Genomic DNA, 26,575 nt, shown 5'->3' with positions numbered 1-26,575 from the left:
ACCCCAAAACCCACAATAACCACTTAGTGCCAGTAGAGGAGCAAAACTGGACAGACAAAACCAGAAATGTGACTACAGTAAGAAGGAAATAAAGAGAGATACAGCTTTCTTAAATATTCAAAATCTGATGTCTCCCAAAATGAAGCACATCCCCATCATTTAAAAAGGGAAGTTGCCTTATATATACATATACACACACGTATCTAATCTTTGCACATGCTGAGTAGTTCTCAAATCCACTGAGTTCCACAGTGCAGCAGTTGATTTTGAGTTCAACAGTGCTTCAAAAACTACAGTAATATTCAATGCACTTTTTACTAAGGAGAGCAAAAAACAAATGCATGTTCATGTTGTTCTTGCCAGTTCAGCATTTCTGCAGCACATCTGTTTGTCTCTTGCAACACAGTTCCACCAGCATCAGTCTTCAGAATCATCCTCAGAAGCTGTTGGAACAACACAGTATAATCAGAGGTCTTCATAAAGGTCTCTTAAATTTAGAACTAGAGCACTTTCAGTTTAAAATGAGTAGTGGAAATACACGTGATTTCATAATATAAATAGCTGACTGTAATACCGGCCCAAACCTTGTATAATTTCATAGCTTAATTTTTAAATGCATCTCACATCTGAAAAACATAGCATTTTTAAGTCTGAATTCCACACTACAAACTGCAGTGTCCTCCTGCTGTTCCTCCTCAAAATAAAAGGAAGAAAAAATGATTATGCCAGAGATTCAACTTTTATATGAAGTTTAGAGTGGCTAATTCCAACTGCAGTAAGAGGAGAGGTTGTTCAAGCTATGATAGCTGCACCCAACACAGGGGAAGAAATTACTCCCACAGTTAAACTATCTTTATACTAAAATACCTATAAAAATTCATTAGTCTAAGCAAACAGAAATGTCTGACATTTACATTTATATATATATATATATATATATACACATACGTTTTGTGTGTATATATATATATCTGTTGCTTAATACATTTGAGTGAGTCCTACTTGGAAGCAGTTCCTATCTCCACCCCCATTCTTTCAGTCTATGTAAGATAAACATAAAGTTCCCATATGCATAGCATTCTGCTATTGAAAGGTGAATTACAGGACAAATGCATGCTTCTCAGCTGTGATAAAAACTAAGGACAAACATCTACAATAGTTTTGTAAAGTTAGCTTGTGCCTAACAGGAATTAATCTGTCCTCCTAAGCAAACTCTGCAGTCTTGAAATTATTTGAACCACGTAATTTGTTCTATCTCTGAACATAAAGAGGGAAGCAACGTCTTTCTCATCACTTCTCCAGCCTCCCAAAAACATTTCTCAGAAGAGAAACATTAACTCAAATGGTGTCAATAATAAATTTCAAGTCAGTATTCCTCACCTGCAAGTTGAAGTCTAGGTCAAATATAGATTAAATTGCTGTGTGGAATGCCACTTACTAAGATTAATTTCTACTATAATAAGAATACACATAACTTAGGAATAAATCCTGAATTCCAATCCATTTCTGTTATAGAAAACATTACTTACATAGTGCTTTGAACGCAGAAATAATCCTCTGCTTCTTGAACTAAACAATCCCCCCCCGCCAGCATTCCTTATACTCCAAACATGTCCTATTCACTGAAAGCTCAATACATATACACAATTTTCCTGTCGACAGACAAACACACTCTAGAAAAAAGATAAACCAATTACCTTTCCACTGCCTATTCACAATGCCCAGAAATAATACTCAGATTCAGGCTACATTTACCACAGGTCAGCACACATTTTTCTCACTTCATTGCACTGAAGAACAACTAGGTGAAAGGTAAGCTAGTCCTCTACCTTAGTTGAGAACTGTTAAATTCATTCCAGAAGTGGATAGTGCTGATCAAAGAATACGTACATCCAAAAAGCAGGCAAAATGAGGTTAACAAAAAGGGTAAGAAAGGTATGGTAATTTAAGTACAGCCAAATTTAGCCTGAAATGCTTATTTTCTACCAGAACTCATGAAGAGGCTTCAGCCTAAAGGTCACCACCATTTCCAAAACGAGGTACTACTAGAATAAACTCGCAAAGAATCTTGGTAAACTCGTAAAGAATCTTGGTATCACTGGCAGGAAACACTTGCATAGTCTTGCATAGTCATGATGCTATTGGGAAATCCATCATGGAGAATTAAAATCAGCTCCCACCCAGAATAATTCTACTGATACTGGAAAAAGCACTGGGTAAAGTCAAACTTTCAGTAATTAGGTTTGGTAGTACGAATCATCTTGGCAAAGGAGGATTGTACTCATTTAACTTTGAGTAGATCTAATGGGGGGGAAGAAGGAGGAGAGGGGAAGCACCTACTTTCAATATCTTCCATATGTGCCTGAAGAGTTCTTGCAAGGTTAATAAACTAGAAACAAGGCAGAGAGAAAGTAGTTTAAAAGTTGCAAAGTTTATGTGCAGTAATTTGCAACACGTTAGCAAAGAAGTTTTCTTCACCTTTTCTTCACTTTTTATATCTCAAAGCTTCATTCCACATAATGGTTATCCTAATCCACTTGCTCAACTTACAAAATCAATACAAAATTTAATATAAAGTCCCACATACTAAACTTCAAATTGCTACTGCACAGTTATTTCAGCTTCCGCGCTATGTCAAATGCTTCTATTAGCAGTTAGTGCCTCCCCATCTTCATGTCCTACAGTCTGTAAAACACATCTATTTTGAGAGTTGCACACATGTAAGAAATTGGCAGTTTTATGAAAACCGTTCCTACCAATTCCAATGCACAAAAACATAACTCACAAGGACTTCATTAGTTGAATCCATTTCATTTATTTCACTATTTATATGGCAAAACAGAGCCCTCTGGCTGAGTGAGGCTATTGAAAAAAAGCATAAATCCACTGAAGATTATATCTGTAAATATTAAGTTTAAAATCAGGGTAACTATTGAGGCAATTGTGGCAGTTAAATGTTAGAAGAACAGTGACAATCTACATCACTGTTTAAATGACAGGACAGATGCTGACACACAGCAAATAAAAGGAAACAAGAATAACATAAGAGGTTTCCATAGCCCAATTGTGGTTTCAGTATCACACGCACAAAGGTGATGCTTATTGGTTTAAAATGTAGCATCACACAACTATGTAATACTGCGCCTGATCAGAAACATTAAGAACATCTTATTTCTGCAATACACTCAAGGTAATAAACTGTACTGGATGCTGGCTACAGTTAGATTGTGTCTTTTGTCTCTACACCTGTAGAGGAGAAAAATCAGAATCATAGAATGGTTTGGGTTGGAAGGGACCTTAAAACCATCTAATTCCAACCCCCTACTGCGGGCAGGGACACCTCCCACCAGACCAGGCTGCCCCAAGCCCCATTAAACAGCTCCAGGGATGGGGCACCCACAGCTTCGCCAGGCAACCTGTTCCAGTGCCTCACCACCCTTAAAGAATTTCTTCCTAATGGACATTTCATTTGTGAACCACAGAAAATAAGCTATATAACTGGGCATGTACTGAAAGGGAACCACTGTTCTAATACAGTAAAAGATTTTAGCACAGTCCTGCTTCTACTCCAAAGGCCTACTACCTGCTATGCAAACATACAAACAAGCTTTAGACAAGCTTTATATTGCCAATTCTTTTTAAGCATTTTTAAAAATATATACCTTTCAGGGGATCAGTTGACGAAGAGCACTGAGATTCACTATCTAGTATCAAAATAACATGTAGAATACAGATTTGTGAAACAGTCACTATGCAGAAATTATTTTGTATGATGATCTCTTACTGGTCCAAGGTGCACTTACTGTACTTCTAAGTTAAGGCACTTTAGTGACAAGAATCCAGTCAAACCCGATTATTATGAGTTTTGACTAATGCCAGAAAATCATACTATAGCTCAGCAGTTTCAAGTACTTATTGAAGCACTCAATCCAGCAGACAAACAATGCAAGGTCCAGATCTCTGTAATGCAGACTGCCATAATGAGAAAGGTTTGTCACATCAGATAGTCCAATGTTCTAAACTGAGCACTGTATACAGAGGAAGATAAACCCTCCAGTTTTGGATAAATACCCAGCAATTACGATAAGATACACTCAAAGCTACAGTTACTGATAACCTTGACAAAATGAATTTTGCAACACAGTAACTGAAATAACGTGGTACCCTTCAGTTTGAAATCAAACCTAGTGTTACTACATGAGACAAATCTAGACCATTTTACATCAAAATATCTTAATTAACAGTAGTACTTCTTGGGTATCTAACTCCTAAGTCATTCAAGACAACAATATAGTTCTAAGTTCACTGTATGAATTCCTGCCGTAAAATCGATGCATACTTACTCTGACACGTGTGCTGGCCTCACTTGCAGTTCCTAGCATATCAGAAAAGCGCTGTTCACATAAGTGTAACAACACTACAAGGTAGAGACCAGAGCTGATAAATTCATAGTCTGCCTTAAAGGAGATCAAAAGAAACATTCACAATGTTAGCAGTACATTTCAATATGTGATTCAAGAGGCAGAACAAGAATTAAATTTTACTGGAAACACTACCTATTTGATCTCTAGTTGTTCCAAGGAAATTAGGGAAATGTAATAGGAAAAAACTAATTAATTACTAAAATGCTATTATACTTGTAGTTCCTCCCACTCACCACAGATCTACCTTGTTATCCTTGAAGATATATTTTATTTGTGGAACTCTTTCTATTTAAGTCAGTATGAATAGTTCACAGGTAAGAATCTAAGGAGCAGATAATTGTATCATTTGAAAAAAAAACAAACCAAACCAAAACAAAACACAAACCACTTTGCTGGCTTCTTTTCAGTGTTCCCAATACTTTACAGAAAGAAAAAGTGTTGTCTGTAGGTGTTATTAAATATTTCTGTAAATTATTTTCACTGCAATAAAGGAAAAAATTTGAAATGCTACTACTGCTGAATTGATCATTTAGAGTTAATTCTTTAGAAAAAAGCTTTAAAGGCCTTCCTTACTTCTATTGAAGTACAGTGACAGTAACCAACACTCAGTAATGCTAAAATGTAAGATGACAGCACTCTTAAGGACTGTTCACGATGTGGCCCAGGTGAAAGGAGCTAGAGGACCAGAGTAAGTTAGCTCACTCTAAACAGTAAGAAAATCAGAGGCTGATGTTTTGACAAGTTCACGCATTTCAAAGTTGGAGTTATTTTTCTGTATTTTCTTTTAAATTCTCAGGTAGGCAAATTTCATTAGTCTTCCTGCGTTCACAGAATTCAACCCAGAGAACAAGGAAAACCCCCTGAATAGTTAAATGTATCAATGCCGGCTTTCTAATATGTATTCATTGTAAAATACTACACAATCCAGTAGTTATAAGATGATGCATTTTATATAAAGACAGTAATACCAATGGACTTTTATTTATTATTTTTTTAATTTAGAAAAGCACTTGAAGGAGCAGCAAGAAGCTCTGTTATAAAAGAAGTTGGTTTTTACACTTTAGTTAAAGGAATAAAGGAATAAAGTAATAATTTTAATGGTATGTTTAAAACAATTGTTTAAAATGTTCTCAAACAAACTAACAAAAAAGCTAAAAGGAAAGACACATCATGATTTAATAGATGTGAATGCAGGATTTCCACTGCACCTATATGTTAAAGACACTAGACTGCAAAGACAGATGAGAGACCTGCAGATCTGCACTTCAGGATAAGAGATATAGTATCTTTACTGGAGGCTTAGCAAAAGGAAAAAGCAGGAGGACAGAATTTGAATATTGAGGAGATATAGCTGTTCCATGGTTTTGTTACTTTACGTGCACAACAGTCCTCCTGAAAAGGGGAAACATTTTCCTTCTCTAAAGAGGAGTGCCCCCCCAGCACAAAATCAACACTTACCAAAATAAGCAAAATATACTAACTTGTTCATTTGCATGTGCCCTATAGAGTTCATGAATATCAAAGTCTTCCAGATTCAGATGTAACTTCTCCTTACACAGTTCACAAGTAGTTACTGCTTCCAATGAAGAACCTGGTTGGGAAGTGCAGGGGGAAGGTAAGAAATCAGTGTCAAGTTGCAACAATCTAAAATATAGCACACAATTATATAAGCATTAAAGACTGTAACTATTTCTGGGCTTTATTTCCCAAAGCAAGGTTAGATGAGAAGATGGTCTGTGGTATAAATGTAGTGAACATCTACAACCATCAGAATTTAAATGCTACAGAATGTTTATTCTTTATCAGGTTGTATGCATTTTGCTTCATGTTCAATCTGGACAACGTACTTCTTGAAAGCCTGGCATAAAATCGCTGCTGTTTGGGCTGTTTGAAGTCTACGCTGTAATCCAGTTATACACAGAAGTAATAATAAATACACTAGAATAGTTTAAAGTTACTGTTGGAGTAAGATTTTGTCTTGAAGTTCCAGGTCTGAAACTAGTTGTTTCATAAGAGACAAAAGAAACAAACCAAGATTATGATGGATTTGTGTCTTAAATTTGTTCATTTCTATCTACAAAGTTGCACACTTCAAATGAAGTTCCCCTACATGCTGAGGCTTTTAATATGTCCTTTCTCTGATGCAGACCATCTTATGCCAACTAAACAAACAAGCAAACACACCTTCCTTTTGTAAAAAGTATTTCATGATCTTCATGTCTCTATACCAGGCCATGTATTTTAAGTCTTAAGAATCCTACATATAACTTAAGTTCATCGAACAATTTATACGTAATACAAGAACATCTGTACAGTGTGCAGTTTTTGAAGTGTATCTTTAAAAAAAATCTATATTCCTGTTCAACTGCCTTGAACTGGAGTTAAGAAGTGTTAAAAAATAAAACTGAAAAAGGCAATGCATTCAAGAACTGTTGCAATAGAAAAATATTTTTTGATTTTAAAATTCCCATCGCTCTGCTACAGTCAGACTGGCTATCAGAGACTTAATTAGAACTGCATGCACAAAGAGTTGCTGGGAACACACGTGCCCAAACTGGCAGAGTAGCTCTTAAAAGTATCTTCTCATGCCCCAGACCTCTGCGATGTTATATTCTGTTTAACATCTTAGTAGGCATTACAAAAAATATAGTTTTATAAATGACAGATACTGTTCGTGGAAATAACTCACAGGAGAAAATGTGCACACATGTGTGCGTGCGCACACCCACCCACCAAAAAAGCCTTAAAGTGTCACAATGTGTTTTTTTTTTTTTTTTAATATACGTATACACTTTTTTTCTCCCCAACTATTGCTTTTTCAAAAATATGTCTTAATATTAGTACGAGCACTTGTACTGGTAAGTCTCCCACCATACCCTGGCATTTACAACAGTCTGTTGTCTCCTTTACCTGAATTAATCTTGGACTGCAGCCATTTTTTCATGCAATCCTGGTGAACATACTGCAGACTTCCAGTGCATTTGCATGGCTCTATTAAAAGGTTGTCAGAACTTGCAGACGACATCTGACAGATTCTACATAAGTCACCCTCTTCATCTTCAGAATCTTCTAAAAGCAGACTGAATAGGAAGGAATATCAACAAAACAGTGTGACACGTTTCACGTAAGACTTTTTATGATGACAATTTCTGTCCTCCAACTGTCCTCAAACCTGTGAGGATTAATACAAGTTTCTCTAAAGACAAAAGTGAGCCTGTAGGTGACAGCTGTGAGTTGTATCCTTCTCTGAAGGGAAGTACTGTTTAACATCAAGGTTACGTAAAACCCGCTCATGCTAAGTCAAGTACATTTAATTATCTCAAAAGAACATACTAATTTACCTCTCTTTAATTTTCTGGAGTCTTTCTGGATCTCTTGAAGGTGGTATTTTAGACTTATCACTTTCTTGTCCTTCAGACTGATTCCAGCCAGAGGGAATAATATCTACAGTTATCATAAGATTGTCAGACAGACTGCTTCCTAATGTTGGAGGCACTGCAAAGCGAAAGAGAGAACCAGGCAGAATTCCAGAACTTCTTCTGCTGTGGGATGAATCTGGCGGGGAGGCAGTAGCTGTAGGAATACCAGATACTGCAGGTGTTGATGGTCTGCTAACAGAAGCCCTAGGCGGGCTATCTGATGCTTCAAGAGAGGTCTCCTCACCTGACTCTCTTCTTCTGAAGACATGTTGCGATCTAGCAGTTGTATCAGAGGTAGAGATCCTTGCAGACTCGTCTCTTCCTTCTCTCCTTCTTCTGGAGAAGAGAGGTGTACATCTGTTCCTCAAAGATGATGATAACCAGGATCCTGTGCTCCTGCTTTCAGAGTCTGGTCTGTAGCTTTCTCCATCCGAATCAGAGTTAAGATTCTGTGATATTCCTGATAAACCCCATCTTCGTCTAAGAAAACTAAATCCTTGAGAAGCTTCAGATGTCTGAAGTCCTGCAGTTTCTGGTGTTGCAGCTCCATTAGCACTAGACAGAGTAGAAGGTTGAACTCTTGGGACAACAGATGATTCTTCAGAGCCTAATGACCTTGTATGCAATGAATCCTGGCTAGATCTTCGAGAGAAAAATGTAGACGACATACTAGACGCTAAACGAGACAGCAGCTGTCTGGTTGTGCGCCTCCCTTCGCTGTCAGCTGCAGCCTCATTTAATGACCTCTGAGAAGATAAAACCCTTTCAGAGCCACTTGAGGAAGGAATGTCTTCTCTAATGGCAGAAAGAGAAAATGCTGGCTGCATGCTCCTCTGGGGAGATTCCATTTCATTTCTCCTTTGTCTTGAAGAATAGCTCGATCTTGAAGAGCTTATGTTAGAGTCTCTGTTGAAAAAAGATGGCTGACGATCAGAAGGCAACTGTTGGTTCATGGATGCATTCAGCCTCAAAGCACTTAATGAATTCTCTTTTGGTCTTGCTCCCTCTGCATACGAAGAGGCAGGCCTATCCTGAAGATCTGTTGCAGGAAAGCAGAGGAAAACAATAACAAGATGTAATTCTTACATACCAGACGGGTAACTCTTAAATGCCAATGCAGAAGTTCAGGATTTTGTCATCCTTTCACAAAATTGTTGCAAATTTGGCAGGTAGACTGCAGAGCAATATTAAGTTTAAACTTACTTCTCATAATTCTAATGTTAAAGTGAAACCAAGCCCATTTTCAGTCTGATAACTCTGTCTGGAATCTAACCCCCCTAAAATCTTCAGTCTATCAAGGTATGACTCACTGTCTTATACCAATATGAAAATAGCGGACACTAACCATCTGTTAGAAGTTATATAAGAACACTTATGTTGAAAAAAAAGTCCATATACAGCACTATTTAATAACTTAATGGTCCATTCTGCCTGTATACTGAGAAAGACAGGTTAATTAACATTAATAAACATCAGCAATGTAGCAGACACCAAATCATCTGAAAAAAATGCATGGGAAACATCAAGCATATTTTCCATCTGTTTCAAGCTACTCTCTGCACAAGAACATCAAGAACTGCAGCTAAAAACACTGCTTAAAGGTAACATAAAATTAATGACTTTGGATAACAGAAATTGAACAGTACCTAAATTAAATGTACATCTTCGAATCATAGTATTCTACCTCTAGCAAGTCAAACCTTGCTAGTCTGAAGATTTTAGGGGGTATTTCTTTTAAAAAAAGATCTAAAACATAAAAATAGTAACCTAAAAATACTGCAACTGCACTAGTTTGGCTAAAATGAATTAATTTAAAATGTTTTTATAAATACATGAGCAACAAAACTTCAGGGGACTAAGGAGAATCTCAATCCCCTACTAGATGCGAGGGAAAACATATTGATGAGAGATGAGGCTGAGCTGAAGTACTTAATGCCTTCTTTGCCTCGGTCTTTATGAGTAAGACTAATTTTTCTCAGGGTACCCAGCCTGCTAAGCTGGAAGACACACAGAATAGAATGAAGCCATTATAAACCAATGGGAAATGGTTAGTGATCTACTACACCTCTTGAACTCACATAGATTTATTGGGCCACAAAGGATTCACCCAAGGGTATTGAAAAAGCTGGCAAAAGTGCTCACTAAGCCACTTTGAACAACCTATGAGCCGTCCTGGCTAACCAGTGAGGTCCCATCTGACTGGAGCTTAGCAAATGCAACACCTATCTACATGAAGTGCAAGAAGGAGGACTTGGGGAATTACAGGCCTGTCAGTCTAACCTCAGTGCCAAGCAAGGTCATGGAGCAGATCATCCTGAGTGCTATCGCATGGCATGTACAGGACAGGACACCCAGGTGATCAGACCCAGTCAGCATGGCATTATGAAAGACAGGTCTTACTTGACTGATAACATCTCCTTCTATGGTAAGATGACACATTTAGCAGACAGAGGAAAGGCTGTGATACTGTTTACTTGGACTTCTACCAAAGCACTTGGTACTGTCTCCCACTAACTCTCAGGGCTTGGATAGGTGTACTGTTCACTGGGTAAAAATCTGGAAGGATGTCCAGACACAAAGTGCCATTGTGAATAAAATTAAATCTGCTTGCATGTCAGTCATAAGCTGCGTTCCCCAGGGCTCAGTATTAGGGCAAGTTTTGCTTAATAATTTTATCAATAATTTGGATGAGGGGGTTAAGTGTACCCTCAGTTAAGTTTGCAGATGACACCAAGCTGGGAAGGAACATTCATCTGTTTGAGGGCTGGAGGGAAGACTTTATAGATGGATCTGGAGAGGCTGGATCAATAGGTTGCATCCCATTGTATTACAACAAGAGTAAATGCCAATTGCTGCACTTAGGTCACAACAACCCCATGCAGCCATATGTATAGGCTTGATATAGAGTGGCTAGACAGTTGCCCTTCAGAAAAGGGCCTGGGGATGCTGGTTGACAGCTGGCTGCACATGAGCTAATATTGTGCCCATCCTGGACTTCATCAGAAATAGCGTGGTCAGCAGGACTAGGGAAGAGACTGTCCCTCTGTTCTCAACAGTGGTGAACCTACACCTTGAGTACCATGTTCAGTTTTGAACCCCTCACTGCAAGAAAGATGTTGAGCTGCTGCAACATGTTTAGAGAATAGCAACCAAGCTAGTGAAGGGACTAGAAAACAAACGTATGAGGAGTGGCTGAGGGAACTGGGGCTGTTTAGTCTGTAGAAAAGGAAATTGAGGGAGGACCTCATTGTTCTCTCCAACTACATGAAAGATGGTTGTAAGCAAGGTGGGTGTCAGTCTCTGTTCTCACACAAGAAGTGATAGGACAGTTAGGAAGCAGCCTCAACTTGCAACAGGAGGTTTAAATAAGATATCAGGAACAATTTCTTCATGGAAAGGGTGATTGGGCATTGGAACAGGCTGCAGTCATGTGGTAGAGTCATCCTCCCTGGAGACATTTAAGACATGTGGATGTAACATTTAGCATTGAATAGGGTAGCACGAGGTGATGATGGTTAGACTTGATGATCTTACGGGTCTTACCCAACTTAAATGATTCTACAATTCCATCAACTAGCTATTGCTTCTTTCAAAGAAATACAACAACTTCAGCTGCAGATTCAGCTACGCAAGCAGCTTAAGCAGGATCAAATTACTAATAACCATCCTGTATTACTAATCATAGCTGCTCTCTCAATTACCTTAATCACATATAACCAGTTAGATAACCATTACCCCACAGCTGTCCCCTCCACTGCTTTTTAAAGTATATTTATTTACATAATGCTTTCTTATGACCATAATTTTGGTCATTACTACATATATACCTCAACGCAGAATTCTACTGTAGCTCAAGTTTAGGTGAGAAGAATAGTCTTCTTTCTCGCAGAATAGCTAGACTTGGGTGGAAAGTGGACAGCAGATGCACACTAACCTCATAAGAAGGGAAATTACTTTTCATTTCCTTTAACATTCTAAATACTTAACAGGCATTGGTAGATTAAGATAGGAGGTAGAAGTTTTCTTCAGTTATTCTGAGACTGAAACAGAATCACATCATCATCTAGGTTGGAGGAGACTTCCAAGCTAACCTAGTTCAACCTCTGACCTAACACTAACCAGTCCTCCACTAAACCATATCCCTAAGCTCTACACATAAACGTCTTTTATGCACCTTCAGGGATAGTGACTCAACCACTTCCCTTGGCATTCCATTCCAATGCCTAACAACCCTTTCGGTAAAGAAGTTCTTCCTAACCTTTCATGTGATTTTTTTTTTTTTTTAATACAAGTTCTACACTGCAATCATACTATTTTATTCTTGAGGGTGAGGTTTATGCATCTGACATATTCTAAGGAAGGAAACATCCACATAGATGCTAAGCATTTGCTATGGATTTGACAACGAAGCAGAGAACACAGTCAGGAGTTACTTTTATAGCACTTGAAGGGGGCAGTACAGCTATAAAGGTAGCACAGACAATACAAAGCAAGCCTACCCATCCATCCTTTTCTCCCATTAGGCTCTACCAGGTACACTCCCCATTTTCCACTTATTTAAAGTCATGTAGGGTACGACCATATTAAAACATACTCTTCTGGCAAGGCAAAACTGCAGGATGAGATTTGGAACTGTTTTTTAATCTTTTCTGCTCATCTTCTATATCTGTAAAAAGGATTGTTGTTGTTTTAACTTCTGCATATAAAATACCACTACTGCATCTGCAAAAAGGGTGTTGATCAAGACCGATGACTAGCTACCCCTTCAGAACAAAACAATCCTAAGAGGGAGAAAGTGAAAGTGACAATGCAGAAATTCATAGTAGTTCCAGTAGATACCATTGAACAGATCTCTTTATTCCTATAGTGTATGTATTTATTCACTTGTATTGTCAATGATCTAGCAGTTCTCCCTAATAAACACTCAACAAAACACAATGGAAAGAGATATGGGTGAGTGCCTTGGTGGCAATTCTTTGAGTCAAATAACTTTTTAAATTTATTTCTGTATGGCAAAATAAAAAGAAATCTTAAAATACACAAGAAGGAAGGAGGCTTAATGAATATTCACACTGGTACTGTGGCAAACAGTGCTACAATTTTCTTATGACTGAATGCATCTATATAAGCTAGATATTCATACATCTTTTGATGGTTTTAGTGAACATGTGGAGAGCGGCCAAACAGCTTTATTTAAAAGAATAGCTTTGAATTAAATAGATTGTTTGCCTTTTTGTTTTGAAGAAAACATGAAAAGCACATGGGAAGAAACTGACAGGCATGCAGCCTATGTGTTTACAAGCTATCATTTTTACAATACATACACGTTGAAGATGAAAAGTCATTTCTTCTGTAACTGTGATCCACCAGATCATTAATGGACACATCTGTTCTTCTTTCTAACTCTCTTCGCTCTCTCACCAGCTCAGTTCCCAGAGAACCGAGCATCACAGATGAAGATCTAGGAATCCTACTATACCTCCAAGAGGCATCTAGGAAAAGAAAATACGCCATGTTTTTATAATAATTTTTAACTTCATTAAAGCTGGTACTTTGGCATGCAGTCTGGTTATTGTATTAAGGGGGAGTTTAGCAATACCACTAAGCTGATCAAGTGGCCAGTTACCAACAAGAAACTAAGGATACAGCACCACTCTGCTACTGATGGCAACTCACTTAACCATGCAGGTGGTTCTGAAAGCTAATCCAAGAAAAAAAAGCAGTAATACTTTTGTGAAGAGTCAGACCCTATAACAGTCATACAGGACAGGAGAAGGGAAGTAGGATCTTGTCTTCCAGTGACATCTAATTACTAGGTAGCTTCATGTTAGGCAAAACAGCAACTCGAGGTTTAACAAATGCTGCCATTCTAATGAAACTTGTTAAGTGTTCCTAAGATTGACTTTCCAAAAAGACATCTGAGGCTTAAGAGTATTTTAAACACAACTCTTAAGAGCAGTGACAAATACTGTTCTTGCTCATATTACAGAGACAGAAGGGAAAAGCTCAATTTGAAGAGATCTTGTTTTTCAGTAATAGCTCCAACAACTAAATCAGGAACTACACATACTTAAGCTGTGAACAGAACTTGTTCAAAAAAAAAAAAGAAAATCCTTCAATGGCTATGAAAAATCCACCATCAATTTATTATACTGTTAACTTCTAAATCCATATTTAGGCATTCATTGGTCAACAGGGTGATGACCAATCCACAAGTGGACAGACATGTCCCAGATCGTAACAATGATGTTAATAATATGGCTGCCATTAACGCAAGAGTAAGAAAGTATCTACAGTACAGGGTTTTATTTGGATGGCCATGTAATTTTATAAAAACAACATTGGTCTATACACACAAGGTAATCTGAATGGCTCTAAGGGTCTGTTTCAAAACATTCTAGAAATACTTTCAGTAGAAGTCTGTCATTATTTCCTGGCCTTTAGACCACTGTTAGCATATTGCTTAAATTACAGTTACCCAAGTATCTGCTTAAATTACACCTAACCAAATATCACAGTTATTTACAGCTTCAATGAGAATCTCAGTTTTTCCTGGAAGAGTTCCTCATGTAGAACGTTAATTTTTGCCTGGCCTGTAGAAACAGTTTAGGGAAGAAAGTTATTTTTCAGTAGGGCCTGACCTACTACCAACAACATTCTAACCAACTATGGCACTATGCTTCTTGAAACGCAGAGCTAAATACATAGGTTTTCCTTCTGCTGTCTGACACATGCAGGTTTACTAACACAATTAGTCTCCTGAAATCATAAATAACAAGTGCACTCATTGTTTCCTTGAAATCTTAACCACTTTGGATCTGTTTGAAACATGAAGTCCAACTTCACTGCAAATGGAATAGGTACAGCTAATGTTGAAGTTCCATGAGTACTAATGAGCTTTCGAACATGTTAACAGCATTCTCACTATTTCATATACTACTGTCAATGTGAAAGTACTCTTCTATTGACCATGAAGTTTTTAATATTGAGGAGTAACAGAAACATAGTATTTCAAAGCAAGTTGTTTCCAACTCAGTAACCTGATCTTACTCTCAGACAACTTTCATGTAGCTCAGCTGTACTAATCAGCCTCTCACCTGAAAAGGCAGTCAAGCCATTATTTCTCACAGAAGAGGTAGACGTACAGGACAGCTTAGGTCTCTTTGAATCACTATCTCGTTGCTGGTTATGCAGTCTTGAATATGCTCCCTGAGTTCTCTCTGACTCACCATAACACCCAGATGTAAAATGAGAGGAGGAAGATGTAGACTGAAATAACAAAAAATATATAATTATGGATACAGTATTTCAGATGTACCTTCCAGAGCCTACAATACTGAAAAACAGCATACATAACATAAACGCCACAAAACCAGCAAAGAGTAACTTTAAAACACACAGTCTTTTTTTTTTATTATTTAAAGATTTTATAGAATTTATGCTTGTGCTCTTGACAGCAATCTCAAGTTTATTCAAGGCAGTTCCACATCTAAAGCTGGTTTCTACTACCATCAGCACCTTTTCTTTTTTAGATGGATGACATTTAAAGAACAGGAAGATAATCCTGACTCTTAAGATATCATAAAAATGCCCAAACATAGGTTTACAGATCATAAAGCAAACATAATTTTTTATTTCAGAAATGGCTGTAACTGATTACCTTTATTATTTAGTAGTTTAACAAACCCTGCTCATCTTTTAACAACCTAAAATACACTTAGCTAGGAGGTAGCTCTAGTTTCTATTAAGGCGTTTAGAGCAGATATATTTTGATTACATTAATCATAGAATCACAGAATTGTAGGGGTTGGAAGGGACCTCATGATATCATCAGGTCCAATCCCCCTGCCAAAGCAGGTTCCCCAGAGTAGGTTCCCCAGGTAGGCCTCCAGACAGGCCTTGAGTATCTCCAGAGGAGATTCCACAACCTCCCCAGGCAGCCTGTCCCAGTGCTCCGTCACCCTCACAGTGAAGAAGTTCTTTTGCATATTGGTGCAGTACTTCCTGTGATCCATTTTGTGGTCATTGCCCCTTGTCCTGTCCCCACAAATCACTGAAAAGAGGTTGGCCAAATCCCTCTCTCTCTCCCTCTCCCTCTCTCTCTCTCACACACACATTTAAGGTATTTATAAACATTAATAAGATCCCCTCTTAGTCCTCTTTTCTCAAGGCTGAGCAGACACAGGTCTCTAGGCCCCTCCTCATAGGGGAGATGCTCCAGGCCCAGTATCTTTGTGGCCCTCTGCTGGGCTTTCCAGGAGATCACTGTCTTTTTTGTACTGGGAAAGTACAAGCTTTTTTATTAAAATTGAGCTCAACTGAAGTAGTTTAAAACAATTTTTGCAGTATATAGTCTTCCTAGTACCGAGGGAAAAATAATAATAATAAAAAAGGAAAACTTGTTAGCCCATCACATTATTAGTCTGGTTACTCACAGACAAGATTTTTTTATACCAAAAACTTGAGCTCGATCAAACTGTTTGTTCTTCTCCCAGAAAGTATTTGAAACCAAGCTTCTTAATTGGCCAAACAAATTAACTGTTTACTTGTGTTTTATTTTTATGTTTTTACTGAGCTTATGCCAATGCTTTTCATTTTTTGAAATTAATATCTAATTATTCCTCTTTCCCCACCATAAAAGACAAGAGGGTCAGACACAGAATCTAACATCACAAACCAAGTATGCAAATCGGTTAATTTCCCCTCAAATTATATGTTTAACATCATTTATCTTTTAGTTGCTTGCTATTTGGCAAGTGGAAGTTTGAGCCTTCTGCAACGTTCACCCGCATCAGAACATAATTTAAGAGAAAAAATTACCTTAAAAGGAAAAAAAACCCTCTCACTTCGAAAAACCTACAGCACTAGCTTAACTGGATATACACAGGCTAACTACAACCAGAGGCTCCAAGTATATCTATAGCCATTTACTAGGATTACTACAGCAGGCCAGCATACCCAAAGTTTTCCCCACTCCTCACTCTTCTGAATGTGCATTCACCTTTTAAGTAACTGTACAAAAATGGACAACTACTTATGATTCAAGTATCCTTAGGTACCTAAAAGGCCTCTCAGTTTTCAAGTGAACAGAATTTTCATGTTTGCTATCTACCCCAAGGGTCTTCATAGTTGTCTGCTTTACCCTTCTTAAAGTGGGAAATAATCAGATCACAGATAACTAGATCTCAGAATAGTTCAGTTGGAAAGGACTATCAGTTCTATTTTTATTAGTTCTAATGCAACTGAAAGTGCTTTGACTCAGTGCATAAGCAATTCAAATAAGCAAACTACTTTAGAGTTGTTAAGGGACATTCTGTGGTTCGGTTCTATGATTATGGAGGCCACTTAAGGCAAGCTGTTTAGGCCTAAGTCTTGGACCTCAGTCTGGTGAGAGCTTGGCCTCCATTTTCTTCCACAGTATGCTGAAAGCAGCATGTAACTAACTGTTGTTACCTGTAAGTAAATCTAAAGCTAAGTTTTCTAAAACAGATCCTCCAAACTACAAACTTTGTTCTCAAGTCACAAAGCTGGTAAGGTCGTAAAAGAAAAACACTGTGCCCTAGAAAAATCCAGTAAAACAAGCTGAGTATAAACAGTATTAATTTTGTCATTTGTAGGACTACAGCATGTAGAAGACTTAAATCATGCATGTCCTTTTTTCTTTTTTGAAAGGTCACTTCTTCAGAAATAAATTTGAAGTGAGTAGCTCTACTAGTAGTCAAATTAATATATGTTACTATTTTCATCCTCTGAATAATTTCTTAGCACTGCCATCTTGTTTTCCCTCCATTTTGACTTGGTAAGATCTTCTTATCAGAAAACATTACAGCGAGCTTCTGCTAGCATTTTTTCAGATTGGGAAGGCTACAGTAAAACCCTCTTTTCTTAGAAAGTCATTACACATTAAAAATTATTACCAGTCTGTTTCTGCTTCCCCAGAATCTTTCAGACCGTGGATGATCAAGTGTCCCTGAGTAGTGAGTTGGAGAGGACGCTGTAAGCTTCCAAGCAGTTTCATGGGTCTCTCTTTCTCCAATTCCCCAGTCTCTACCAGAAGTATTCAATACAGCGGATTCCTGAAGAACAACATGCCTATCATATACATCTTGTAACTCAAAATGAAATGTGTATCTGTTCTGAATATTGAAAATGCAGGAAAGGGTGGGGTACTAATAAATTGGGCAATGTCCATGAAAAACCTCAAGGTTTATCCAAGAAGAAATGAATCAGGTTTAAAAGAAAACCACTTGCAAAAGGAAAGATATTTTTCTATTAATTACCTCCTTTATCTGTCCTCTCATTTGATTTTGGACAATAGGGTTTTCGGGCTGTTACCCCAACTTACATACTCCACAAACAGGACAGAGTTAAGGACCTCAACTTTCAACATGATGAGTTACCATCTTCTTCCATTAAAGCATGCCTGCCTATGTTTTTTTTTGTTTGTTTGTTTGTTTTTTTGTTAATTTAACTGCTGGGCACTAGTCTCATATAACAAGCTCTCAGACTATCTTCTATAAATTGGAGTGGAAAAAAGCGATTCAACATGATCCTCTCTGCTATTATTTTCCCTCTGTTTTACCTGCAAAGTATTGTAAAGGTCATTCCTCAGAGTAGAAGCACGTTGCTCAGCACAAAACAGCCAAATGATAATGCATTGCACAGTGTAAATGCTGCAGTTCATGTAATAAATGAAATCAAGTACATAACCCTCCTAATTCCTTAACAGTGGAAAAATAGTTTGGTAACGTATCTAGCTTCACAGCTTGAGACTTATCTTATGATCAAAAGCTTTCAGTGTCATCCTACCTAGACTGGATGAGTTCATAAATCCTAGGAAAGAGCAAGACTATTTGATTTTTTATTTATTTTTTTAATCAGATGGTTTTACCGAGCGATCAGTCTGCAAAAAATGGGTAGGAACACAAAAAAATGAATAGATCAAAACTGTCTGAAGACTATCCTTAGACACTCTTTGTAGCCTACATATTAACAAACATACGCAGGCTAGATATAACAAAGTGTAACACAGGGTTCTACATACATTGTGCTAAAGACAATTAGATGCATTACTTGTGAAACTATTCCTAGGAAAGGCATTATACAACGAAACACCCAGATTGCTTGTTAGCAGGGACCAAATTAATTACCATTTTATATAACAAACATAAACATTTAGTCATCAAGTTAGAATTCTGCAATTTCAAAGACCAAAATGCATTTACACGTCTAGGCCCAAAATTTTAGGTGAGAACTGCTGACAGGAACAGAAACAAAATTAAGACAATTGAGCCCAACAGCCCTCTGGTTACTTCTAAATGTCCCAAAATAATTTCTGTATTAGTTTAATCTAATACTAACCATAATACTCTTTCAAAGTGAAAGCATCTGCTAAGTATGAATTCTTACTCTTGAACATACCTTCATCCCACGAAAAAAACAATTCTGTTGGCATGAAACAGCAAAGGTCCCTGCCACAGCCCTATCCACTGCCAGGTGTAGCTGTACTAACATACTGACAGGACAGTAGGATGTAAACCTGGAAGTTGTCTTCTTACCTTTTCTTACAGAAAGCAAAGCGAGTATGTGCCGCAGAGTAGTATATCCTACTGTCTACTCTTAGAACCGCAACGTATTCTTACACATGCATCACTATCCACACATGAAGTATAATGCCCTATTAACAAACATTCCAGTAAAATCCTCACATTCCCTCACCAGAAACACCTGTTTACCCAAGTTTAGGACAGCAGTGACTACTCTCAAAACAGATCCATAGTAACATAAAATTGTATCATAGAATCACGTAACAGCTGGGGTTGAAAGGGACCTTAAAGATCACATAGTTCCAACGCCCCACCCCCCCTCCATGGGCAGTGACACCACCCACTAGATCAGGTTGCTCGGGGCCTCGTCCAACCTGGTCTTGAACATTTGCACAGATGGGGCAGCCACAGCCTCTCCAGGCAACCTGTTCCAGTGCCTCACCACGCTCTGAGTGAGGAATTTCCTCCTCATCTCCTATCTAAATCTCCCCTCTTTTAGTTTAAAGCCACAGGGTATCAAGATGCCCTCTTGTCATCAATCAGCTGATCTTTAAAGGTGTAGCTACAAACAAAAGTAGGTAAAGATGTCAAAGCTAGAACTACTAGATCACTAGGTTAGGGGACTGGAGCGTTTCTCAGACGAGAGAGCTGGGCCTGTTTAGCTTGGAGAAGAGAAGACAGAAGGGATCTTAACGTATAGAAGTATCTGAAGGGAGGGTGTCAAGAGGGTGCGGCTGGACTCTTTTCAGTGGTGCCCAACCACAGGACAAGGGGAAACAGGCACAAACTGAAACACAGGACGTTACAGCTGAATATGAGAAAGCATTTATTTACTATAAGAGTGACAGAGCATTGGCACAGGTTGCCCGGAGAGGTTGTGGTGTCTCCTTCTCTGGAGATATTCAGAACCCACCTGGATGCCATCCTGCACAATGTGCTCTATGTGATCCTGCTTGGCTGGGGGGGTTGGACCCAACGATCTTCAGAGGTGCCTTCCAACCTCAGCCATTCTGTGATTCCGTGAAAATTGTCACTGGCCTTATCATCAAATCATTGCCTTGTATGATTAATTATGTTTTTTGTTCACAAACGCAAGACCTTGGCTGAGACTTTTCCTTTTAATTCCCCCCTGGGGGGAGGTGGCAAAGACTCTAGGGTTTTTCTCTGTGAGAAACAAACATTAAATGTATGTATGCTTCATAGAAAGAATCAAAACACATTACCTGGTATCCAGAGTCTAATCTCCGTGAAGATTCTCTTGCACTATATGCCCCAGCTAAACTGTTTCCAGTTAATGATCGGGATCCTATTGGAGAACTGGAGGCCGGAAGAGATATCCTCCGAGGAATTCTTGATGGTTTGGATTCCATTTTTTGTACCCTGTAGAAGGTTACGCTTTTTACTTTTCCTTTCAAAAGCAGGGACCTACACACAAAACATGCACAAGTGTTTTCAAGTGTAACGTAAGTATTACTCACACACACATATTTACACAGAGCTTTGGTCTGGTCAGTAAGGTGTGGAAATGAATTCTTTCTCAGGTTTCTGTACCTCTTCCATACACCCCCTCCCATTCACTGTTAGAAAACTAGGAACATAGCTGCTTTTGATATTCTTGTTATTATATTACCTATATTTTTACTCTTATACTATAAGTGGGACTCCCTTAAGAACTCTGCAGCAGTAACGTTAGCACAAAAATGAGCCAGGAGTCACAGAAAGAATCCTCTGATTTCTTAAAGTCAGAAGTAACTTTTCTGTTCATGTGCCGCATCTACAACATGAGAAGATCAATTAACCACTTGCAGAAACTACACTCAAGCTTATTCTTCAGGGTCAGAACTGTGAAACTTCACTTTCCTGTTAAACTACTCTACCCACCTCGAAGAAATATTTCACTTCTCCAAGACAACTACCATGATAATTCATTTATAAAACCACATTATGTGGTCCCACATGTATATACAAAATTAATTTTGAGTAAATATTTGCTCTGTTGGTATTTCTAGGCATTTTAAAACAAATGCTGGTGCCTTTTCCACATGAGAAGTGATCCTGTCATTCCTGTCCTTTAAAGGATATTTCAACTTAACGTTGCTTAAGAACTCTAGATTGATAGGTAACTGGTTTTCTAATATTCTTCCTCATCAGCACAGTACAGAAAGAATAGCACCATAAAAAAATAGCTCTTAAATAAATTTCAGAGCATTATAGCATCTGCAGTTGCGTGGTACAGGAAGAGGTGCATGACAGCTAATGGCTTTTAAAACAGACGGCTGAGAACTGCATCAGTGCTGGTGATTTGCAGAAGTGGTACAATCTGTTTTATTTCACGACTTAATTCTGACCTTGCCTTCTGAGAGTAGCAATGGGAAAAAGATGTATTAGGGAAAAAAAAAAATCAACACAGTACTATTATTTCCTCACATTCTGCTACTACGTTCATCCATAACAGTCTCTGAAAAGCTTCTGCAGCAATCCTGACATTCCCGATGCCTGGCTGCAGTGACAAGTTGAGTTCATGTACCCAGGACTACTCAATGCTCTCCTGGTAAGTTAGTTTGTACAGATGTCCATTGATTAAACTGTTGAACAACTGAAAAAACTGACTACCGATTCCCTCAACAGAAGGTTTTTTAGCCACTGCTCTGGTACATGTTCAGTCATTAGCTTTACAACACAGGACACGACATAAAGTAGTCTAAATGCTTAATCTTGCTAGTAGAACTTTTTGTAAAAAACAACAAAAAAAGTCTAACTTAAAGTATACAAACATAACAAGTTTAACAAACATTTAAACCAATAGACCTGGGTGGATTCTCAGATGGTACAGAAGAGCTACTTGCTTGTATTAGGGAGAGACATGCCAGTTACTAGATCATACTTCAGACATTAGCAACCTATATGCTTACTTTTGCCAGAGATGATATCTGATCAATTTAGCAATATCAATCTAGGAATCTTAACTTCTCATTTGCCTAACCTCGGATTATGAACCGAAAAAAAACATGCAATGTTTAAGCTTACCAAGTCACATTTAAACCCCTAAGTAAGTACTGGGCAATAGTATGTAACTCTCAAACTTGTAAATACAGTTGCATTGATAACAAAGCTCTGAGCAGCATTCCACAGCATGTAAGAGCTCTGTCAATCACATGAATTTCATGAAATTCACTAACAACAAATCTAAAAACACTAAACCACACCACATTCTACAGATCACCTGCAATAAATCACATTTCTTTTTAACATCTGTAACATTAAGGAAGACACCAACATGGTGGTTACTTTTAAGTTCTAGACTAATCTGTCATAACAAGCACTGCAGGTCTAGTACTTGCCTGAAGGTGCACTAGGTGTGAAGAAGCCATCATTCAGGTTGCAAATTCTGAAGCTAAATTAATCCCATGTCATAGTAATATAGTCTAGGGTATGGGTAAGACAAGACAGCTAGCTGTAGGTCTCGATGAGATCTGACATCCAAAGTACTGCTTGTCTATATTTTACCTTAACACAAAGTAAAAGTGGCAGGCTCTAAGGGACAGGCATGCAGATTAAGGGATCCAAATTTGTTATGATGAATTAAGTACGTGGCTAAGAGCGAAGTTTTGGGCCCCTCAGTTCAGGAAAGACAGGGAACTAACTGCTTGAGCGAGTCCCGTGCAGCGCCACGAGGATGATTAACGGAGTGGAGCATCTCCCTTATGAGGGAAGGCTGAAGGAGCTGGGGCACTTTAGCTTGGAGAAGACGAGACTGAGAGGTGACCTTATTCATATTTATAAACACGTAAAGGGCGAGTGTCAGGAAGACGAAGCCAGGCTCTTCTCAGTGACACCCAGTGATTGGACAAAGGGGCAATGGGTGCAAGCTGGAAGACAGGAGGTTCTGCTTAAATATGAGACAAAACTTTTTCACAGTAAGGGCGGCAGAGCACTGGAACAGGCTGCCCAAGGGGGTTGGGGAGTCTCCTTCTCTGGAGACATTCAAAACTCGCCTGGACACATTATGTGTGACCTGATCTAGGTGTTCCTGCTCCAGCACGGGGATTGGACTACGTGATCCTTCAAAGTCCCTTCCAATCCGTAACATTCTGTGATCTCACCATTTAAAAAAAAAAATCATTATTTAAGTCACAAAAATACTTGTCTGAAAAGGGAAACATCAGTTTTATACGATATTTTGGAATTAAAATGGTTCCCTTTTACAATATCACGGTACCTTCAGCTGTGTTTGTCTGTTTTTGTTTTGAACGAACACAATGGCATTTAAAAGCTCAAACATTTTGTTTACGTACAAAGAAATTCACCAAACCCCAAGTGATGATTAACATGCTGTAACGAGTTCTATAATGATGAAGTAGTCATGTGAGTTTACACAGAAGGCAGTGAGACTGAAAAATGCTTAAACAACTTTTTTAAGGAACAAATTAAAAAAATGCGTTAAAACCTGAACTGGTTTAAAAGGCTGTTGCTGTCAGAAAGGAAAACAACACCTTACTCAAATAAAACACCTGCCACATCCTTCATTGTGTAACCTCAACTCACTATCTTGACAAACCACATTTCTGAATTCTCTATGACTTTCATTATTTTGCTACTACTCACATTGCTATCTGACAATTTGTGGAGTGGCTATACAGCAGAGAAATAGGAAATGGAGTAGGCTGTGAGAAATGCTCCTCATCAAAGTATAGTATTACATCAGCTCATATAGTGGTATTCAGCTTTGCACACAAAACACCACGGAAGAATCTGGACTCTTGTGTTTTCAGGAGCAAGGCACTACATGACGCATCTCAAGACTGGGTAAAAAAACAACTTCTGAAATCAACGTTTAAATTTCAGTTGTTCGTGGAAAAGAGATGACCGTGTTTTATCTGGGAGGTGGGAGCTGAGCTGCCTATTTTGAGTAGACAGCTCTAACACCCTACCCTTCTTAAGCTGTGATTCTTCCAACTACTGGATCAACTAGATCTAACCTAGCCACAGACACGTTAACAGATTAAAACCAAAATCGAGAGCTCTTTACAGGAAAGCAGAGTAATTTCAAAAGGTAAAAATAACACCAAACGTTTAAAATTGGAACTTCTCACTTCTTCTTTGGAGGCCTAACCCCCTCTACTGAGAAACGAGGGAGAAATTTGTTGTGTTCTGTCTACCAGCAAGGGAGGCCCTTACTAGCTACCACGCCTTCTGCTAACAGCTCGAAGTATTTTTGTACCCTCATTCAGAGCACCGCACACGCCTCACTCCCAGCTCATAAACGGAAGTTTTCTACCTTTAAACTATGTGGTGATGCTATTAGCTAAAACGTGAGCTTTTATGGCTACAGGCTTACGTATCCTTTGATGCAATACACAACCGGTCGCAGGATTGTTGCCCGATTCCTGATCGCGCGGCCCTCCTCTACCTTTACTCCTGAAATATATTTATCGACAAGCCAAGTAGACCTCGGGGGCAATCTCCTCCGGCCGCGCGACTCGTCGCTCAGGATTTTTTCCAACCTGCAGCCGCAAGATCGGCAGAACCTCGGCAGCCTCCCCGGATCAAAAACAAACAAACAAACAAACACCCGCCAAAGCCGACCGCCTCCCCGCGCCGCCGCGGCGGGCGCCAGCACCCGTGCCGCTCCCGCCCCGAAGCCGCGGCCCCGCGCAGCGACAGGGCGCCGCCTCGCGGCCCGCCAGGGGAGGCCGGGGGCCGGCGGCCGCGCCTGGCCTGGCCCCGAGGGCGGCGCCGAGCGCTCTGCCCCCACCCCGCGAGGCAGGGGCGCCTCCAGGAGACGGAGGGGGGGGTGGGGGGGCGGGTGCGGCGGCGGAGTTCTCGGAGGCGCCCTGCCGCCAGAAGCGCTCTGCGGGCCCAAGGACGAGGGAGCCGAGGGCCAGCCCCGACACAAAATGGTTCCCTGGCCCCCAGCCGCGGGCGGCGCGCCGTCCCGAGCCAAGCCCCCAGGGCAGGGCCATCCCCTCCCCCCCCCGAGGCCGCGGCCGGCCCCTACTCACTGTCGCGGGCGCGCGCACCCAGGGTCACCGGAGGAGCCGGGCCCGCAGGCGGCCACGCCGAACCGAGCCAGCCGCTTCCTCCCTCAGCACAATGGCGACGGCGCCGAGCCCCCACGGCTGTCAGTCACCGCCTGCGCCCCTCCCGTGCCCGGCTCTCGCGAGAGCGGCCGCGGCAGCACCAGGGGGCGGGCGAGGGAGGCCGACCCGCCCTGCGCTTGCTGTGTCGCGGGGGACGCTGGGAGCGCGCTGTACAGAGCGGCGCGGCCCGGGCGGGGGCGCTCAGCCAGGCGCGGCCGGCGCGAGGCCACCCCTCCGGCGGAAGGCGAAGCTGCACGCGGGGAGCTCCCGGACGGGCGCCGTCCGAATCAGCCTCCCCGTTCGGCGGCCAGCCCGAGGTGCGGGGACGTACGAGAAGGCCGCCCGCGCCGCGCACCGCCCGGTGTCGGCCGCGCCGTGGCCGCGCGCTCCCGGCGCTTCGCTAGCGGCCGCCCGCGGCCTCACTTCGACGCCGCTCCCCGCTGGGCCTTGCGGCGAGGAGGGGCGGGGTGGGGCGGAGAGCTGGGCGGTGACGGAGCCCCGCCGCCGGCAGCCGTTGGGCTCTGCGAGCCCGGCTCCGGAAAGGGCAACCGGGCCCGGCCCCGCGGGCCTTCCGCGGCACCGCTGCGCCGGCCGGGGCCCTGCCGCGGCGGCCGGGAGCCTCGGCGCTTCGCCGGACAACCCCCCCCGGCACCGGCCTGCGGCAGGGGCTTCCCCGGGCGTCGCGGTGAGTGCCCGAGATCGCAGTGGTGCACAGCAGATAAAGGGGCGTGAAAAAGCAGCAGGCTGGCCCGCCTGTCGGAAAACAAACAAAAACACAAAACCCAAAGCCGTCTGCCCTGGCACTGGGATACAGCGCGTACAGAGGCAACAACGTGTGCGTGCCTAATAGCTCTGACATATCTGGGACACATAAGACCAGCCAGGCTGGTCAGAAACTAGCTAGCTGGCATCTCCGAATGGCAGGGACAGTCCTATGTTTAGCAACCACCTTGATTCTGTTTCCCACTCGTGCTTTTAACTGTTTTTGCATATGTTTGGACTGTAACTGGTTTTGTTTGCTGATTTTCTTCCATTACACTAATGTTGGTGTATTGGGTGTGGCTGGGATGTTAACTTTCCCCGCAGCAGCCCATACAGTGCTGCGC

At 40.6% G+C, this 26,575-nt stretch overlaps 1 protein-coding gene across 11 annotated transcripts; it reads right to left on the bottom strand.

Annotated features, from left to right (window-relative positions):
- Positions 1–6: 6 nt before the first annotated feature.
- Positions 7–25,917, bottom strand: MARCHF7 (membrane associated ring-CH-type finger 7). 11 transcript variants are annotated; one of them, XM_035331581.1, is made up of 11 exons: positions 25,899–25,904; positions 25,392–25,473; positions 20,613–20,769; positions 17,761–17,919; positions 14,941–15,112; positions 13,168–13,335; positions 7,766–8,882; positions 7,335–7,504; positions 5,906–6,015; positions 4,344–4,457; positions 7–443 (listed from the first exon to the last, which is right to left on the bottom strand). In XM_035331581.1, exons 3-11 carry the CDS (start codon positions 20,757–20,759, stop codon positions 318–320), a joined length of 2,283 nt encoding a protein of 760 aa, XP_035187472.1. In that variant the 5' UTR covers positions 20,760–20,769; positions 25,392–25,473; positions 25,899–25,904; the 3' UTR covers positions 7–317. The 11 variants fall into 11 exon arrangements, 9 of the variants coding, with proteins under 9 accessions (XP_035187472.1, XP_035187477.1, XP_035187476.1 ...); XM_035331586.1 differs by lacking the exon at positions 25,899–25,904 and having other exon boundaries at positions 7,766–7,919; positions 8,088–8,882; positions 25,392–25,580; XM_035331585.1 differs by lacking the exon at positions 25,899–25,904 and adding an exon at positions 2,341–2,389 and having other exon boundaries at positions 25,392–25,579.
- Positions 25,918–26,575: the final 658 nt, after the last annotated feature.

This window comes from Oxyura jamaicensis, chromosome 7 (assembly GCF_011077185.1).
Source record: "Oxyura jamaicensis isolate SHBP4307 breed ruddy duck chromosome 7, BPBGC_Ojam_1.0, whole genome shotgun sequence".
Classification (NCBI taxonomy): domain Eukaryota; kingdom Metazoa; phylum Chordata; class Aves; order Anseriformes; family Anatidae; genus Oxyura; species Oxyura jamaicensis.
The sequence above is the reverse complement of the archived record's forward strand: the minus strand, read 5'-3'. Positions and strand labels throughout refer to the sequence as shown.